Source organism: Gopherus evgoodei, chromosome 4 (assembly GCF_007399415.2).
Source record: "Gopherus evgoodei ecotype Sinaloan lineage chromosome 4, rGopEvg1_v1.p, whole genome shotgun sequence".
NCBI classification, from domain to species: domain Eukaryota; kingdom Metazoa; phylum Chordata; order Testudines; family Testudinidae; genus Gopherus; species Gopherus evgoodei.
The window spans coordinates 96,736,571-96,750,909 of record NC_044325.1 but is presented as its reverse complement, the minus strand read 5'-3'; the positions used below and the strand labels follow the sequence as shown (position 1 = coordinate 96,750,909).

At 42.3% G+C, this 14,339-nt stretch overlaps 1 protein-coding gene across 6 annotated transcripts in view; it reads right to left on the bottom strand.

Annotated features, from left to right (window-relative positions):
* The window catches only part of QSER1 (glutamine and serine rich 1), a 77,902-nt gene that overhangs the window by 42,639 nt on the left and 20,924 nt on the right, over nucleotides 1-14,339 (bottom strand). For 5 of the 6 annotated variants that reach the window (XM_030560283.1, XM_030560277.1, XM_030560278.1 and 2 more), the window contains exons 2-3: nucleotides 9,506-9,618; nucleotides 8,372-8,533 (exon numbers count right to left, since the gene is read on the bottom strand). In XM_030560283.1, the coding sequence (XP_030416143.1) occupies nucleotides 8,372-8,507 (136 nt within the window). In that variant the 5' untranslated portion in view covers nucleotides 8,508-8,533; nucleotides 9,506-9,618. Of the gene's footprint in view, nucleotides 1-1,838; nucleotides 2,154-8,371; nucleotides 8,534-9,505; nucleotides 9,619-14,339 lie in introns of those variants that run through there. The other variant, XM_030560281.1, reaches the window with a different exon arrangement.

Genomic DNA, 14,339 nt, shown 5'->3' with positions numbered 1-14,339 from the left:
ACCTATGAATATAAAAGGACACATTTTCGGAGTCTGTTTTTCAAACTGGGCCTCCATTTTTGCAGGCATAATGAACTCTACACTGCAGTTAATTGCCAAGAATAAGCACAAACTGAAATTATGTATTGTTGGTGCAAAATGTGCCAAAAAAAAAAAAGAGAGAGCCCTGTTTGAAACCTCAGGCACCTTTATATTTATTTTTATCTATTTAGTTGCTTTGATTTTAATCTATATGAAATGCCACATATCCACAACTCTTAATATACATTAAAATACACCATAGGAGTTAAAAAACACGTATCAAAGCAGTAGCATTTTTCTTACCCCTTCTCTCCCCAGCCTAACACATCTCATATAATTATCAGACAACAGAACACAACGGCTTAAGGAAGCTATAGAACACTTCTTTCAGTAATGTACAGATCTCATTAAGTGATGGTCACTCATGAATGCCTGGGCTAAAAGGAAAAAAATGTCTGTTACTGTGAAAAAAATTTACATTGCACTCCTAAAAGATGCAATTTTATAAATCTATATCAAAACATTCATTGAATTGGAGTTCTGTCAACAGTTTTTACAACTTATTTTCTGAGAAACTGCCTTTATTTTGCTGCATGTATACTTTTAAAAAGAGGCTTTGCTCTGAGGGGTGGAAAAGAAATGCATTTATATTACAATTGTATGTATAAAATGGAATAAAAGCATCCATGACATCCACACTATGAGTATCAGATCAAAATGTCTGACATTCACTACTTGCAGCCTTGCTTTGCTGCACCATCCTTAGCTGATTAAAAAAAAAAAAAATCAATGGAATATAAATTCTGTATCACTTGAATTATAATACAAGAATTATTTTATTAGATTTAAGCCTAGATACAATCATATTATTCAATGACTTCTTGCACTTCAATAGCATTTCCCATCCCAGGAGCTCAAAGAGCTTTACCAACAGTGGATATTAAGATTCACAACGTCCCAGAGTAAGAAATTATTATGATCCCTATTTTAGAGATGGTAAACAGAAGCACTGAATAGTTAAGTGATTTGCCCAAAGTCTTACACGAAGCTAAGGAAAAGCTAGAGAACCTTGGTTCTAATTCCTCACTTCCAGTCCATATCCACAAAACTATCCTTCCATTAACTAATAATGAAAGCCCTCAAATAGATTTATATAATCTTACATTTAAAAATATATGCAATTAGTCAATTAATCCCTGGAGCCCTACCCTGCTGCTATTGAAAGTTAAATGCAGTGTTCTTACTGACTTTCATGGGAACCAGATTGGGCATAGGGCAGTGATTCATATAGTTCAACTTTCAGTTCAGTGGCTGAGGGGAAAAAAATAGCTTTTAGCTTTGAACTATTATTTGAGAATAAGTAAAATCCTCACAAAGAAGAATTTCAGTTTTGACACAATTACCTCAGCAAATAAATTCCATTAAAATAATTTAAAATATTTCAGTTGTTTCATGTTTTATAGCTGCAGCAGGGCACCATTACAGCTTAATCTCAAAACTGCTTAGACAGCATCAACTGAGGCAGCTCAAGAGGGCATTTGGATGGCCTTTCAGTTCAACAGAAATTAAACCCTTATAATAAAAAGAGAAGCATTTTAGCAGCAATTTAAAATTTGCAAGCTGTACAAATAAATATGTTATATACTATTGGTAAATATATCTATATGGATGCAGTAAATAGAAATTTTAAGTAACATTCAAACACCAGTCAGATTCTCTCAAGCACAGAAATATTTATTGCCATAGAGGCAGAAGGACTACTGTATTAAAAAACAAAACAAACCAACAAAACAAAAAAACCCCCCACAGTTACCTACCTTCTTGTAACAGTTCTTCGGGATGTGTTGTTCACGTCCATTCCAAGTAGGTGTGCATGTGCCACGTGCAGTTGTCAGAAGGTTTTTCCCCTAGTGGTACCCATTGGGTCAGCTGTGGAGGCCCCTGACGTGGCGCCTTCACACCGGTATATATAGGTCCCTGCCACCAGCCACCTCTTCAGTTCCTTCTTGCCAGATACTCCGACAGAGGGGAGGCAGGTGGGTCTTGGAATGGACATGAGCAGCACATCTAGAAAAACAATAGTTACAAGAAGGTAAGTAACCGTTTTTTCTTCTTCAAGTGCTTGCTCACGTCGATTCCAAGTAGGTGACTCCCAAGTATTTCCTAGGAGGAGGGGTCAGAGTTCATGGAATTGCTGATTGAAGCACCACGCTGCTGACTGCTGCATCTTCCCTGGCATGCTGGGTAATGAGAGGTGAAAATGTGAACTGATGATCACGTCGCTGCCCTGCAGCTCTCCTGGATCGGGACCTGGGCCAGGTATGCCACCGAAGACGTCTGCGCCCTTGTAGAATGTGCTGTTATGCTAGGGCAGGTATCTTTGCCAAATCATAACATGCCCTGATACAGGACAAGATCCACGATGAAATTCTTTGAGAAGAATCTCAGCTACTGCCACAAACAACTGAATTGACTTATGAAACGGCTTTGGGTGCTCAATATAAAAGGCCAATGCTCGCCTATGTCCAAGGAGTGGAGTCTTTGCTCCTGACTGTTAGCGTGTGGCTTAGGGTAAAAGACTGGGAGAAAAATGTCCTGATTGGCACAAAACAGAAACAACCTTTGGGAGAAAGGCTGGGTGAGGCCTAAGCTGCACCTTGTCTTTATAAAAAATGGTGTAAGGAGGGTCAGAAGTTAAGGCCTTAAGCTCAGACACTCTCCTAGTTAATGTTATTGCGACCAGGAATGCCACTTTCCATGATAGATAGAATAACAAGCAAGTCACTAGGGGCTTGAAGGGGGGCCCTATTAGTCTTGAAAGAACCAGATTGAAGTCCCAAACCGGGATCAGCTGCCTAACTTGTGGGTATAATCTGTCAAGACCTTTAAGAAACTGACCCAACATCAGGTTGGAGAAGACTGATTGGCCAGCCACTCCTGGGTAGAATGCTGAAATGGCAGCTAGATCAATCCTTATTGATGAGACCGACAGGCCCTGCTTCTTTAAATGCAGCAGATAGTCTAAGGTGAGAGGTATCAATGTCTGCAATGAAAGGGTACGGGCCTGCAAACACCAGACTGAGAATCTTTTCCACTTGGCCAGGTAGGCTGCCCTGGTGGAGGGTTTCCTACTGCTAAGGAGAACCTCCCTAATGGGATCGGAGCACATTAGTTCTACTTGGTTTAACCAGGAAGCTTCCAAGCTGTAATGTGGAGAGACTCGAGGCTGGAACACTGGAGACGGTTGTGGTCTTGAGTGATCAGGTCCGGAAGGGCAATGAGATTGGGGTATCCACCGACAGCTCCAGGAGCATGGTAGACCAGTCCTGGAGAGGCCCAGCTGGCGCTATCAGTATGACTGTGGCCCTCTCCCTGCGGATCTTGAGCAGAATCTTGTGGACGAAAGGGAAAGGCAGGAGCACGTACAGCAGGTGGTCCATCCAAGGAAGGAGGAATGCGTCCACGAGGGAGCCCAGGTTGTGATTCTGGAAGGAACAGAACTGCAGGCAGTGCCTGTTGGTTTTTGTAGTGAACAGGTCGATCTGGGGAACTCCCTGCTTTTGGAAAATGCTATTCACCATATCTGGGCAAATGGACCACTTGTGGCTGCGGAATGATCTGCTGAATTGGAGAGAATATCCCACTTCGATTTGAGGATACCTGGGTTGAAGCATGACAGACGATTCACAAAACAGGGCGAAAGGTCCAGTGAGAGGACTGGTGTGTTGCCCCTGGGTGCGCCATCAAAAGGCTTGCTTAAAGCCTTATGACTGCCTCGCCGAGCCCTGGCCTTGATTGGGCAGTGGATGGTGATGAGCTTACACCTACCATGCCTGCCCCACTTCCCCGGAAAAGTCCTGCCTAGGCTGGGGAAGGTAGAAGTGCTGAGGGGGTTGGGGCTTAATGTGTTTCTTCTGGGTGGCAGGGGTATGCAGACCCAACAATTTCAATGTTTCCCATGAATCCTTTAGGCTATGGAGCCTGGAATCTGTTTACTCAGAAAACAGCCCCATGCCGTCAACGGGCAAGTCTTCAATTGTTTGTTGGACCTCTGGGGGAAAGCCCAACATCTGGAGCCATAAGCTCTTCCTCATGGCTATGGCGGAGGATATGGTTCGTGTGGCAGAGTTTGCAGCATCCGTGGTCAAGAGGGATAGGAAAGTAGTTGGGTAAGTACAAGGAGGAGCTAATGAGGAACAGTCAAACCATATTTTTTAGGTGACAAATCTGAGGAACTGTCCCAGATTGAGGAGTCAGTAGAGGAGGTTTTGGCATAAATTGATAAATTAACTAATAGTAAGTCACCAGGACCAGATGGTATTCACCAATACTTCTGAAGGAACTCAAATATGAAATTGCAGAATTACTAACTATGGTATGTAAACTATTGCTTAAATCAGCCTCTTTACCAGATGACTGGAAGATAGCTAATGTAATGCCAATTTTTAAAAAAGGTTCCAGAAGTGATCCTAGCAATTATAAGCCGGTAAGCCTAACTTCAGTACCAGGAAAACTGGTTGAAACTATAGTAGAGAACAGAATTATCAGAAACACAGGTGGACACAATACGGTGGGGAAGCATCTACATGGCTTTTGTAAAGGGAAATGATGCCTCACCAACTTATTAGAATTGTTTGAGGGGGTCAACAAGCACGTGGACAAGGGTGATTCAGTGAATATAGCTGAACAAGGTCCCTTACCAAAGACTCTTTGGCAAAATAAGCAGTCATGGGATAAGAGGGAAGATCCTCTCATGGATCAGTAGTAGCTGGTTAAAATATAGGAAATAAGGGCTAGGAATAAATGGTCAGTTTTCACAGTGAAGAAAGATAAATAATGGGTCCCCCAAGGATCTGTACTAGATCACTGCTGTTCAACATATTCATAAATGATCTAGAAAAAGGAGTAAATGGTGAGGAGGCAAAGTTTGCAGAGGATACAAAATTACACAAGATAGTTAAAGTCCAATGCTGACAGCGAAGAGTTACAAAGAGAACTCACTAAAGACAGTAACTGGCAACAAAATGACAGATGGCATTCAGGGTTCAACAGTGCAAAATAATGCACCTTGGAAAACATAATCCCAACTATGTCTAATGATGCGGACTAAATTAGTTACCACTCAAGAAAGAGACCTGGGTGTCATCATGGAGATTCTCTGAAAACATCCATTCAGTGTGCAACAGCAGTCAAATGAGCTAACAAAATGTCAGCAACCACTAGGAAAGGGATAGATCAGGGGTCGGCAACCTTTCAGAAGTGGTGTGCCGAGTCTTCATTTATTCATTCTAATTTAAGGTTTCACGTGCCGCTAATACATTTTAATGTTTTTTAGAAGGTCTCTCTCTACAAGTCTATATATTATATAACTAAACTAGTGTTGTATTGTAAAATAAACAAGGTTTTCAAAATGTTTAAGAAGCTTCATTTAAAATTAAATTAAAATGTTGATCTTACGCCACCGACCCACTCAGCCCGCTGCTGGTCTCGGGTTCTGTTCATCTAGGCCGGCAGCGGGCTAAGTGGGGCCTGCGGCCGGAACCCCAGCTGGGAAGGGTCTGGCAGCCAGAACCCCAGACTGGCAGCGGGCTGTGTGGGGCTGGTGGCCAGGACCCCAGATCGGCAGTGGGCTGAGCGGCTCAGCTCACTGCCGCTCAGGGGTACCATCCTCCGGCTCCTGCCAGCCGGGATCCCAGCTGCCAGACCCGCTCAGCCCGGTGCCGGTCTGGGGTCCCAGCCCTGCCCATATACAGTGAGTACCTACCTTCTCCCTGGTTCTGACCCATTCTCTTCCTCTCTCTGCACTGAGCTGAGAGTTGGAGTGGACCGAGCACAGGGCTGGTGGTGAAGGGTTTGGCCAGGAGCTAAAATGGAGGAGGGGGCTCAGGGTTGGGGCAGGAGGTTTGGGTGTGGGGGCACTTACCTGGGCAGCTCCTATGTGGTGTGAGGGGTGCAGGTGGGAATGTGAGTGAGGGTGCAGGGGCTCCTGTTTGGTGCTCAGGGTGGGGGTGGGGATGTGCAGGATGCATAGGATGTGGGGGCGGGGGGCTCGGGATGTGGGGGTGCAAGAGTCAGAGCAGAGGGCTAGGGACATGTGAGGGGGGTGCAGGTGTCAGAGTGGGGGGGCTGGGTATGTATGGGGGTGCCAGTCAGGACTGTGGCCATGGGGTGGTCAAGGAGTCAACAGAGGGATGGGTGGTACAGGGCTCAGGGCAGGGGCCTGGGGGTGTGTGGGGGTGCAGGGCTCAGGGCAGAGGGCTGGGTGTGTGGGGGGGGAAGGGGATCAGGGCTCAGGGCAGAGGGTTGAGTGACTGCACCCCCCAGAACACCCAACCCCCCCTGCTCCTTGTCCTGACTACCCCCTCCTGGGACCCCACCCCTATCTAAGCCTCCCTGGCCCTTATCTCCTGACTGCCCCCCTTAGGGCCCTACCCTCTACCTGTCCCCTGACAGCCCCAACCCTTATCCACATCCCTACACCCAGACAGAGCCCCTGGACTCCCATGCCTATCTAATCGCTCCCTGCTCCCTGACAGGATCCCCAGAACTCTGGACCCATACAACCCCCCCACCCGCTCCCTGCCTGCCACAACCCCTCTCCACACCCCTACCTCCTGGCAATCCCCCCAGAACTCCCGACTCATCCAACTCCCCCAGCTCCTTGTCCCCTGACCACTCTCTCCAGAGACCCCCCCACCCTAACTGCTCCCCCAGAACCCTCTTTGCTCCCTGTCCCGACTGCCCTGACCCCATCCACCCCCTAAACAAACCCCGAGACTCATATGCCCCATCTAACCCCCCTGCTCCCTGACTGCCCCCTGCAGAGACCCCCACCCCTAACCACCCCCCCATCCTGCTCCCTGTCCCTTGACTGCCCGGAGCCGGCCTCCTTACCATGAGGCTCCTCGCTCATCCGGAGCCCTGCCGCCGCCACCACCACCACTGCCGCCACCCCCCCCCGCGCGCAGCCCTGCTCCACCCCGCCCCTCAGAGCTCTGTGCGCACAGCAGGAGGGCTCTGGGTGAGCGGGGAGCATCTTTCCCTCCCCACGGAGCCAAACGCTGCCCCGCGGGAGCGCGCAGCCCCAGCTCCCCAGAGCTCTGCGCGGGCAGTGGCAGGGCTCTGGAGGAAGGCGGGAGAGGGGCCAGCGGCTTGCTGTGCTAGGCCAGGGCTCCGGCGCGGGACCGTGGACCCCGCGGCTTGCCATGTTGGCAAGATTTTTAACAACACGCGGAGTTCCAGCAGGCAGCTGTGTGCCATTAAAAATTGTCTCGTGTGCCATCTTTGGCACGCATGCCATAGGTTGCCGACCCCTGGGATAGATAATAAGACAGATAATATCATCTTCGTGTCACTATATAAATTCATGATATGCCAATGTCTTTAATACTGCATGAAATTCTGGGGCATCCCATCTGGAAAGAGAGATACTAGAATTGGAAAAGGTACAGAGAAAAGCAACAAAAATTATTAGGGGTATGGAAGCTGTTCCATATGAGAAAAACTTAAAGGCTGGGACTGTTCAGTTTAGAAAAGAGATGACTAAAGGGCGCTATGAGTGGTATGGAGAAAGTAAATAAGGAACTAGGAACTGTTATTTGCCCCTTCACATAACACAGCACAGGAACTAGTGGGTCACCCACTGAAATGAATAGGCAGCAGGTATCAAACAAAAAGAACAACTTCACACAACGCACAGTCAACCTCTGAAACTTGTTGCCAGGGGATGTTGTGAAGGCCAATAGTATAAACTGGGTTTAAAAAAGAATTAGATAAATTCAAAGAGAATATAGGGCCATCAATGGCTATTAACCAAAATGATCACAGATGCAATTCCATGCTTCGGGTATCCCTCAATCTCCAACTGCCAGAATCTGGGAATGGACAACATGGAATGCATCACTCAAAACTGCCCTGTTCAGCTCATTCCTTCTGAAACTTCTGGGGTTGGCCACAATCAGAATACAGGATACTGGACTAGGTAGACTGTTGGTCTGACCATACTTGTTTTGCCAATTTTGAAAATTTGAATGAAAAGCTTGGCTTGGGTTATAATAGTGCAAAATAAAATGGAGGTGGAAGATGTGCATTTTTTCATAATTGCAAAATTCAGAAGTGGCTGAGAAGCCTTTTTTTTTAAACTCAAGAAATATTCACTACTGGGCTAACACCAATATGAAAAAAATTGTTTCAAGAGGAAATTTTTTCACAAAGTTAAGAATAACGAAGAGGGGAGTTTAAGAAAGAATTCTCATCTCAATCTTATTTATTCATCACCACAACTCTCTTTTAAATACATACACACATATATAATAATTTACAAATGTGCTAAAAATTAAGAAAACATCACCTGTCTGCCATGATGGAGCCCTGAATTGTGGTAAAAGGGTAGCTCCTGAAGCAGCAGCCTGAGCAGTGCGAGACTCAATTGCAGAGAGAAAGTTCATAACTGAAGTTTCTTTAGTGTTACTTCCAGCACTGTGCATACTAGTATCAAATATTCCAGAAAGACCTTGGAAAAAAACAAATATCCAAATCACAATGAATTCCTATTACAAATTTAAGAGCAAGCCACAGTCAGAGATATCACTGCTACCCAAACACTACAAAGCTTTTTACCTTGTTTGAAAAAACACATTTGTGTATGAAATGTTAACACTTGCTGTTAAAAACCTACAATAAATTTGTTCAAAATTTTAATTTACTAGTGGTCAGCCATATATTAAAACACTATACTATAACTCAATCTATGCCAGTAAGAAGCAAAGCTAACCAGTTTTAAGTTTGATACACATTTCCCTCTCCTCCAGGTTTTGGCCCACTGTTCTTTTTGTGAAGTCTTCTTCTTTCATATGCAACACAAGTTGATATCTAGATTGCAGAACACAGGCTCACATTTTTATGACGTGATGACCAATTAGGTTTCATCATTTACTTATAAGTCATTCACTATTACCACATTTTAAAGCTACATTTTTAGCTAGCATTTAATACTACACCATAAGGTTGCACAAACTAGTAAGAACAATTGTGTGTCCAAGCTTGCATGAATTAGGCTTCTAAGTATCTGATTTGCACAAAAATTGTTGGCACAATTTCAGCAGCTGGCTTTGGAGACCAACTGAATATTTGACTCTTACGTGTAGAATAGGTTAACATTTGTATACTTATTGAACTTACAGTCACTGAAAAATTGATGCTCAATATCTGAAAGAAAAAACTCAGCACTTTTTTCTTTTTAATTTAATGCTCATAGAATTAGTAAGTCAGATTGTGAACTTCCTAGTTACCTTCCCCATTGTGCACTCATGACAAACTCATGGTTGAAGCCTCAGTAAATTGCTGAAATAGTAAATTCACTCTTGAAATGCCTTTGCCACACCTTGCATTACAGACTCCTTAGAACCATATAATTAATCAGTATAAAGATGTAGTATTTAACAGAGCAGTTATTTAAATTGATTTTCATACAATAGACATTTACCAGTAGGATGGTGGGTGGTAGCATATCCTGGAAGCTGATGAGAAGCTGCATATGTCTGTCTGTGAAGAAGATCCGTTTCCGAGTGTGATGGATGTCCTCCTCCATAGCTTAAGCTAAACGAAGAAATTAAATGTGGGAAACAAAACACACAACCAAAGAAACAAATTGATGAAACTCTGACAGGAAGCCAAAGAAGTTATATAAAGGAAAAATATCAAGGCTCGATATTTGTGTTTGAGCAAAGACTTGACAAAAAATGTAGGGTAATTAAAAATTGGTATTACATGAACCAGATGGCCACATGAAAGCTTGGATTCACAACAACGAAAAATCTACATTGCATTAACTTGAGAAAAAAGTGATATTTGCTTAGTTTAGTGATGGCAAGGAGTATACATTTTTTGAAATTTACTGCTTCGTTATCTGCATTAGTGGGCCACTACCTATACATGAGTCATTACATCATAATATGTCAATTTCTTGCTCAATTTAAACTCATTTGTGTAAGTTGAATATTATTTTAAATACAAATATGTTAAAATGGCTAAACTATAGCAAGAATGAAAGAACATTTAAAAGGTTTTGTTTATTACTAGAATAAAACAGAAAAAGACAAAACTGATAGCAATAGCAAGTGGCAATATGGCCCCAAAAACCCCATTCTTTTGGGCCTCCTTAAATATAATTAAATAAAAATTGTAGATCATGTTTAACTTTTATAATGTCATTTGAATTATCAAGCAGTTTTATCATTTTTATTGCCAGCAAAAGTGCGTAAGTGATACAAACAGTTAAAATACACTATGTCTAGATCTTTGCCAATATCAATAATGCCAATGCATAAAATAAACTAAGAAAAGCAACAAACTAATGATAATCAATCAGAAAAGCAGATAAATTGTGGGGGGCCGAAATTACTTTCAAGCTTCTAGAGGCTCAGTTCTGCAGGAGCAACAGGAACACTGAGTCATCAATGGACTTCTGACCATGGTGCAATATGATCAGGTTCAAGCATTCAGAAGTTATGAGTCAGAACCAAAAAACCCATGAGATTATTTTAAAATATATCATGATTTTTAAGCCAATAAATTATAGCTTTTTCATTTGCCTTCTAGATGTTGAACCTTTAGGGGACAACTGCCTGAACCTGTGTGTGTCTGATTATTTCAAGCATAAAATTCAATGTTAAACTCATGCCCCCTGTCCCCTCAAAAAAAAAAGGCAGGCCTCCCTGGAGGCTGCTGAAAAAGGGACTCCACTAACCCTCTGCTATCCCCTGGAATGTGAAGGCAGCCACTTTGTATAAGGGAAAAACTGAGCGTTTGATGCAGCAATCATACCATAATGGGAAACTTTCAAAAAGTTACCAAATATTGCAAGAATTGGCAACTCTGTGAGCTTTGTTCCTTTGTTTTCACTAAAGACAAGAGCAAACAGTGTATAGTTTTGATAGGTCAGCAAGAACACTGTGCCCACTACACAACAACATGAGGCACTGAGCACCTTCCTGTGAGGGATATTGTTTTATTAGAATTTCCAGGCACACTTCTGTCATATCTGGCCCTTGTGATTGTGTCAGTTCTCAGTTTTTCTTCCAAATGCAGTGCTTAAGCATTCTCTTGTAGCCACCATTCCAGGCTGCCAAAAAGAGTAACTAGGGAATCATGGTGGGTGAGGTAATATCTTTTATTGGACCAGCTTCTGTTTGTGAGAGAGACAACAACACAGAGCTCTTCAGGTCTGGGAAATGTATTCAGAGGGTCACAGCTAAATAAAAGGTGTAACAGATTGTTTAGCATAAATAGTTAACACATATTTCAAGGAACTATTCAAGGTGAAATGTGTGTTGATTACTTATGCTAAATAATTTGTTCCACCTTGTATTTAGCTGTGACACTCTAAATACATTTCCCAGACCTGAAGAAGAGCTCTGTGTTGTGTAAGCTCAAAAGTTTGTGTCTCTCACCACCAGAAGCGGTCCAATAACAGCTATTACCTCACCCAAACTGTTTCACTAATATCCTGGGACCAACATAGCTACAACAACACTGCATGCAAAAAGATTAAATTAAAATCCTAAAACTGGCTACTGTGCACATCATTTGGTCTCACTACATAGCACATCATCACCTATGTGCAGGTGATAATTATATTCCCCTAATCATCAATGCTCAATTTGGCACCAGCCCAGAGAGTTCTTCACACTGTTGAGCGCTGTGCAAATTTCTTCATATTGCTCAGTGGGAAGAATACATTAAGTGCTCTACCCCTACCACTTTGGCAATATTTCTTTCAGAAATATATGGCATTCTATCCTGGCATCTTATTATAAATTATTAAGGAAAAAGTATTAAAATTGAAAATATTTGAGATTACTTCTTTATAGTTCCACCTTTAGCTGTGACAATACTAAGAAATCACTTGAGTCTGGCTCTTGCGCAGTGACACAAGATATGTTTACTGATTTGTATCCTTGTTAAGAATAGTTGGCAGACATAACTGTATTTCATTATGGGTGAAGTTATTTTCTGTTCTCTCATTCTAAAAACTGTCATATTTCCAGCCCAACAGATAATTTTATAATACACACACAGCCCGTGTAAACATATGTTTAACTTTTACATTTATATATCAAGACTGGATTGTAATGGAAAAAACAATTCTAAACTGATCATCAATTCAAATTATACAAGTATTGTTAGCAAGAATTATATTCAGCGATACAAATTCTAACCTTGTGCGATCTTCTGATCTAGAAGGAGGCATTTTCAACTTTGGTTACAATAAGTACAATTTTCAGTAACATCCATAAAAACACATAATTGATTCTTTTCCTTGTTTTTGAAAGTTGAGCTATAAATTCTCACTACATAAATTACTTCTAAGGCAGAAGATCTTGTTTTTCCTTCTATAAGCAGTTACAAGTAGCTGGAGTATCCTTGATTTTGCAGAAATTCTCTGGGGCAAAAGGACCCTCACTGCATGGCAGACAACCTTCTAAGGGAGGCCTCAGGCACAATGTTTAATGTGGTCTGAAAAAAGTGGGGGTTTCTAAGATTGACTTCCACATTTGCCCATCTCCCTGACAGCAATTAATTCCATCCCCAAATCAATCCCGCTCCCTCCAGCCCTCCATGAATTCGGTCCCAACCACTGTTCCACCCCACCTAACCCCCATCAATTCTGCTCGCCCCCAACTTCACCTCTGCTCCTCCTACAATTCTTCACACCCTATCCCAGGCTTGGGGGAGACTGCAGTGGGGTCCCCTCTCCCTCATCTCAGGCCAGGGAGAAGGGATGGAGGAGGAGCAGAGAGCAGGCTGACCTGTTGCTCACAGAAGAGAAAGGGAAGGAAGTAGAGAGGAGCCTCCTTGAACTGCTGTGCATCCGAAGAAGTGAGCTGTAGCTAATGAAAGTTCATGCTGAAATAAATTTGTTAGTCTCTAAGGTGCCACAAGTACCCCTGTTCTTCTTGTGCTCTTTCTGTTCCCTTTTTTCCCTTGCCTCTTGGGAGAATAATGTCACATTGCTGAGTGGAGAGGGAGGGGAGCTCTGCCTCCTTCTTGGTGCATCCATGACTGGCTGCTTTTCCCAAAAATGCAGGTAAGTGAGGAAAGGGCCAGCCAATCAAAAGGTTTCCCATGAGGTTTGCTTTTTAAGAAATTTTATAAAAACAATAAGGAGTCCGGTGGCACCTTAAAGACTAACAGATTTATTTGGGTATAAATTTCGTGGGTAAAAAACCTCAAATTTTATGTCCTGCATCTGCAATGTGTTTTGACCTGGCGCACTAGAAGCAATGCAAGCCCTGGAAAAGTTGTGGGGCATACTGCCTCAAATATTTTCCCTATACAACAGACAATTCCTTCCATACTGTGAAAAATCCACACTGGCATAATGGGTAACTTTCTGTTCAAAGTGGTCTGTTGGAATATTTTGAAATGTTAAACAATATTTGGTTATTCTGATCCTTGGTGCAGCCTGTTTTTAGAAGTAGTAATTGCTTCTCTTATCCACCCTTCCTTTTTCGTAATGGAAATGTAACATTACATCCAAACACAGCAAGACAACCTCCTATGGTAGTTTGGTGAGGTAGAAGTCTCTGAATGACAAAAACTACTTGAACAGGAGGTATAATGATAAGCTATCCCAAAATGGCACACTTCATAACAAAAAGCACAACGGAACTTATACCATTATCTCAAGTATGTCCACTATCTAAAATGCATTATTATCGGAATGTCAAAATTCTAACAATAATAATAAAAGTTTCATATTTATGTATGTCATGGAAGATATTTGAAGAACCCAACACTTCTATTATGCTTTCTCAACCACCCAAGTGAGGAGTTAATGCAGCCTCAATCTCAAAAATGAATTTGTCTTTCAACACAAATATCGTATTTAATAAAAACAATTAGCTAGCAATTATTGTGCAATAAATTGTTAACAGTGTAGATTCTTATCTCAGAAAACTACACATATCCCTACAGATCATGTAACTCATGTACTGTGCCTGAACACATGCATCAACAATCTGAAATAAGATTATGGCCTCGGGTATCTTTATGAAATACGTTTTTTAAGCACATGGACGCATGATATATTTAATGTACAAAGCAGAATTATAAACATCAAGTTTGAATGATATCATGGACATCTAGTCCATTGCATACTCAGTTTGATCACTTATTTTAAACAATTTCATGAAGTTCTCACTTTTGTTGAATAATCCTTCATATGCCAGCTTCTATATTAGCTAATTTTACCTGATATAGTGGTTATAAACATCTCTAATAATATCTCATGACTAGCCTCAATTGCTATTTAATGT